Source organism: Plasmopara halstedii (genome assembly GCF_900000015.1).
Source record: "Plasmopara halstedii genome assembly, contig: Scaffold_2061, whole genome shotgun sequence".
In the NCBI taxonomy this organism is placed as follows: Eukaryota; Oomycota; class Peronosporomycetes; order Peronosporales; family Peronosporaceae; genus Plasmopara; species Plasmopara halstedii.
Window position 1 is genome coordinate 769,870 of NW_020188969.1, and position 5,124 is coordinate 774,993.

A 5,124-nucleotide genomic window follows, 5' to 3' on the forward strand; every position below is an offset into this window, starting at 1 on the left:
AGAACTCTGTACAGAGGCGACGGTGACGCTGTATGCTGTCTGCAAGACGCCGGACGTCGACCCTGATCCAGGGTGTGTCTACCGTAGACGACGGTGCGCGGGTTTACACTCTCGTCAACGGTATGACGGGGAAGGAAGATGACGACGTCCGCCTCGAGGCTATGGCTGCAGTAGATGATCTTCTTTTGCTGGACGAGATGCCCCTTGAAGAGTTCGGCAGTGCCTTGAAGGCAGACGATTTGGCAGATGTGGTCATTGTACGACCGAACGAGGAGATAAAATCGTCATTGCTTCTGGATGGGGCTTATTTGGAGGACACCAAGAGAGTGCTGAATGGACGAAGTGGATTGTCGGCCCTACGGAATCCTTCAGATTCGTACTATAATTCGGTAAAGGAATTTCAGGACGTCGTCTCCAAAGACCCGCCTTCGGTCCTACCTCCAGACCGACGTGTGCGTCATGAGATCGATCTGGTTCCGGGAACAAAATACTGCGTAACACGCCAATGGCCCCTGCCCAAGGAGCAGTGAGATGTCAATCTTAAACCGAAGGGTCAATTAGCCTTGGGAAGGCAGTAATTACTCTTCGAGTAACCTGATTGCGATCCGCTAACTCATACTTGATTCTTGTTAAGAACGAAATGTCGATGACCTAAAGTACGCTTCCTCAAGTGCTTAGCACGGCAGCCCCGCTGCAGAAGTCATAAATGTCTATGAACTATGATACAGATGAACTTACAACTGAGCAAGATTTCATGTTGGGTAAAGTCCAACAAATAGTGAGTGGAAACACTTGAAACTCACTCCGAAACAAAAAGTTCGTAGCCTTGCATAAGATACCGTATTCAGACTTTTCTTCTCATGTATCATTCGATTGTATATTAGAATTGGTACTGTAGAGTGTATATTATTAGCTAGGAAGTCACCACATCCATAAACTATAATATAGACGAATATCGTGGTGATGGAGAATGGCAAGAATCGGACGGAAGCACTTGCCAGTGTGTTGAAAGGTAATGAAACGCTTGAATATGCATGTAGTCTACCGCATTTAGCACAGAGACATACGCTGCAAATGTCGAGAGGCATCACATGCCAAGATGTACGTGATCTATTAGGGGTTGTGGCTTGCATTGTACCCTTTAATTTCCCGATTATGGTTCCGATGTGGACAATTCCTATCGCATTGACAATGGGGAATTGTGTCATTTTAAAGCCATCAGAAAAGGTCAGGGAAAGTCGAATCTATATATGTATTGATAATGAATATTTCATGTAAACATGTATTGTGTTGTTTTTCTAGGCTCCATTGACGATGACACGAGCTGCCGAGCTATTGCATCAAGCGGGAGTACCAAAAGGCGGGTTTCAGGTGCTTACTTAGCATCTGAGAAGAATTTTTTATATATTTATCAATTAAGTAGATTATCAACGGAAGTGTAGGCGCTGTCAATAGCTTGTGTGACCATACAAAAATTGTGGCTGTCACATTCGCTAGGTCAAGTCATGTGGCACAACTTGTCGCTCGTCGATGTCATGCCCTGGACAAGCGTGTCTTGGCGTTTGGTGGTGCAAAGAACCACCTTGTTGCACTACCAGACGCTGATATTGAAATGGCGACAAAATATATTGTAATCTCTTTTGCTGGATGCGCTGGACAGCGCTGCATGGTAGCATCGGTTCTCAATATAGTAGGGGACTGCGATGCGCTGCTTGCAAAGATTGCTGAAAAGTCCAAGGAATTATGTCGCGGTACCGAAGCTAGTCATGTTGGTGCGCTTATTGATGAGATCTCGAAATCACTTAAGTACATTAGTGAAGCTGAAGGCGTCAAAAGTTTAGTTGACGTGCGATCATGGGCTAAAGAAGCTGGGTGGGACATACAGTTTTATTGCATACAACCTCGACGATGCTGCAATGGAAGGCGAGATTTTTGGTCCCGTTCTCTCCGTATACCGTGTCAACTCATTCGAGGAGGTTTTGCAGATTGAGAATGACAATGAACTTGGCAATGCCGCTTCTGCAGAAAACTATTTTCAGACGCGTTTCGTGCAGGTATGATTGGAAATAATATTCGAACTCCAGTCCACGTGAGCCCTTTAGCTGTGGTGGCTTGTATGACACAACAAGGAAATATGGACATCACGGTAATGAATACGTCGAACTTTTTTTCTCTCGCTGTAAAATTACTGCAAAGTGGAGCACGGGATCACTTGTTAAAAGATGAAGCCAATTTTAGCGGACAAATGTGAATGACCGATCAGGTAGGTGAAAAGTCGTTACTGGTGTTCGACAACTCTGATACTCCGATGTCGTTTTGAAATTAAGAAATTAAGGCAGAGTACTTGGTAAAACACCTTTTAGCATATTAAAATTTATATATAAATCCATCATATCAAGATCGCGTCAGTTTTCAACGTGCTGAAAAAATACATCGATTGTTGGAATTTCTCTTATACCTTCTACTTGATAACCACGTTGTAGATCACATCGACATTTTGTGCTTGTCGGCAAACCTTACATAAATGTACATAGTTTTAGTCATAATGCACTATATGCCAAACCGTAAGAAATTGTCCAAAAGCACGAGCTCAACCAGATCGCGTGCGGGAGAAACGTTAGACTTTCAACTACAATACATTTGTTACTAGCAAGTTTAGTATACCGCTAGAAAGCGGGACATAGTCCTTACCATTCTAAATCCGCGTTTTCCCATTACTTTTATTTTTTTAGATATTCAAAACGCTTTGATGCACCACAGCTACTTATTTTTCTTGGGTGTGAGAATCCTATTTAATGCTCGGCTCGCAGTCGTTAGATTTAGCGACTATTACATTGATTATGTTCGTGAAGTTAGTCAAAGGTACGAAGTTGGTTACGTATGCCAAGAGCGAGTTGGCAGTCCTTCCGTTCAAATGGTATATACAAAGCAAATGATACTTGTGGTTGCCGGAACGTTTGAGCTACACGATTTATTTGATGTAATGCATTGTCTTTGAAATTGCAATGTTTATCTTTCGTGGTCTAGTCATAAGCGATTTTTTCTTTCTGTAAATAATAAACAAGGCAACAAAATCATATTTACCTACATGCGCTTAGTTACAATCGCATTATCTGATCGCTCGTGCAACAGATAACAATCTAATTGAAGCGTTGACTGGACGCAATCTTATGGTGTAAATCGCAGTGAATATCCGATGGTACCTAAATAGAAGTATGTCCTTTTTGTATAGGATCCTTTGATGTATGTGTTCATCTTCCATGGACATTTCTCTTGATTTCAGTATGAAGAAATTTGCATGTTGACATTAGGGGATCAGATCAATATCTCTGACAATAATAAAGCGGCTACGATTGCTAAACATCTGTTGCTTTGAAGCTCCCTTCTATCTGACTGATACCATATACAAAGGCCTACCTTTGCTGCACCGAACTTTATTTAATTAAAATACGAAAAGTCATTGCTTCTAAATATCGCTCGATGACATTGACACTTATTACGTAGCTTTCATTAAATGGTTTCACGAGATGGATCTAATATTTTTAACACCAGTACGCACGAGAAGCAACACACTTGTTACAAAGATCCTTACTCTTAGGATGTGTTAAAATGCTTACTGTTGCTCTTTACAGCTTATATTCGATATAAACAACTCCAATATCATTTTGAGCCGTTAGAAATTCATTGTTCCATTTTTTGGGTAAATGTATTATAATAAGAGACTATTAAAATGCATCAATAATACTCACCGAAATTAATATAACAAGATCTTTTAATATATTCAGGTATCAGGAGCCCTGGAGAACCGTAAGGGTATCTAGAGAAAGGGTCAAATGTGGTAAGAGAAGGATCAAAATGTGATCACATACACCAATGATCTCTCGATATGCGTACGTCTCTGAACATCTTTCATCATGTTTATCAACCCATCGCTGCTTCCTTCAAATCTTCTTCACCTAAAGTGTCCTCAGTTTACGTATTTCAAAATATCCTGAAAAACGTTCGTATTCGTTTTTAAGTACCTCCATGCGTTCCCCTAGCGTGTACATACTATTGACCACGACGGCACTATTAGTGACTCGATCTACTGCTTTAACAACACAGCCGTTGTTTACACCGTCTGACGAGGAGCTCAAGCCTACCACGAAGAGAAATGCAACAAAGATTTCCGTGCGAGCTCCTTCTGCTAATGTCGACGAGAAATTACTCGAATCACGAAGTAGTGGAACAGGGGCAAGCAAAATGGCAGTAACGCTTCATCTCGTTGGTGGTATTGAGAATAGCGCGCAGCAGGAGGCAAAGCAAGCAATGAAGAAGCTTCCAGAGATGCTACACCCGAGGGTCCCGCATGACAGTCAACACTTCGTACGGGATAGTAAAATGGGGATTCCGTCATCTTCAACTGCTTTGCACGATCAAACTTTGTCGCAGAAGCAAATAGAGGTCGGGTTGGCGTTTTTAAAAGAATACAATAAAAACATGGAGCACGCAGAAGTCATTGATCAAGCTGAAGTATTAAAATGTCTCGAAAAAGACGACATTTCTGGTTTGGAGGCGTTGGTGGTTGAACACAACAAACCATTAATCTCCGCGAAGAGGATGAATTTGGCTACATTACTGAATCTTGTTTACGGCGATAAAAATGCTAGGGATATGATCAATACTTTTACAAAAACGTTCAAAAGTAGCAGTATTAAGAGGAAAGGAATGAAAGTCGCTGCAACCCAACCATTCAAGAACTCTCATCAGCTATTGGACAAGCGCTCGACGCCAGTCACTGAAGAGACGAAGTCTCTTACACGTTACGGATATACGTGGCCCGATCCAGTTTTGACTGAGGCATTTGCTGCGTATTCACCACACATAAACCAATTTCAACTTACGGAATGGAAAAATCAGGGCAAACTCGCAGAAGACATGGTCGAAAAATTGTCAAATTATCCTCATGAAGAAGCTATACGAGATGGTTCGTTACTTAAGGCTTTCGTCGCGTATATTGACTTATGGAACATAAAGTTATCTCCCAAGGAACTGAACCTTTTCGAGTCATTAAAGACTCAATTCGGCGACTATGTTGCAGCCAGGTTGATCATCTCAGGCAAATATGGTAGCGATACCAATTTG

General features: G+C 41.7%; 2 protein-coding genes across 2 annotated transcripts in view; both read left to right on the forward strand.

Moving 5' to 3' along the window:
• Positions 1–963: 963 nt before the first annotated feature.
• PHALS_02682 (methylmalonate-semialdehyde dehydrogenase) lies at positions 964–2,371 on the forward strand (the record flags this gene model as incomplete). The annotated part of the gene is made up of 6 exons (XM_024717108.1): positions 964–1,227; positions 1,303–1,371; positions 1,424–1,872; positions 2,026–2,146; positions 2,239–2,263; positions 2,328–2,371. The coding sequence occupies 6 exons, from the start codon at positions 964–966 to the stop codon at positions 2,369–2,371; spliced, it is 972 nt and encodes a 323-aa protein (XP_024582640.1).
• A 1,655-nt stretch (positions 2,372–4,026) lies between these two features.
• Positions 4,027–5,124, forward strand: part of PHALS_02683 (reverse transcriptase) — a gene marked incomplete at both ends in the record, with an annotated part of 1,498 nt that continues 400 nt past the window's right edge. Inside the window, one exon of the mRNA XM_024717109.1 lies at positions 4,027–5,084. Coding sequence (XP_024582641.1) covers positions 4,027–5,084 — 1,058 coding nt within the window. The remainder of the gene's footprint in view (positions 5,085–5,124) is intronic.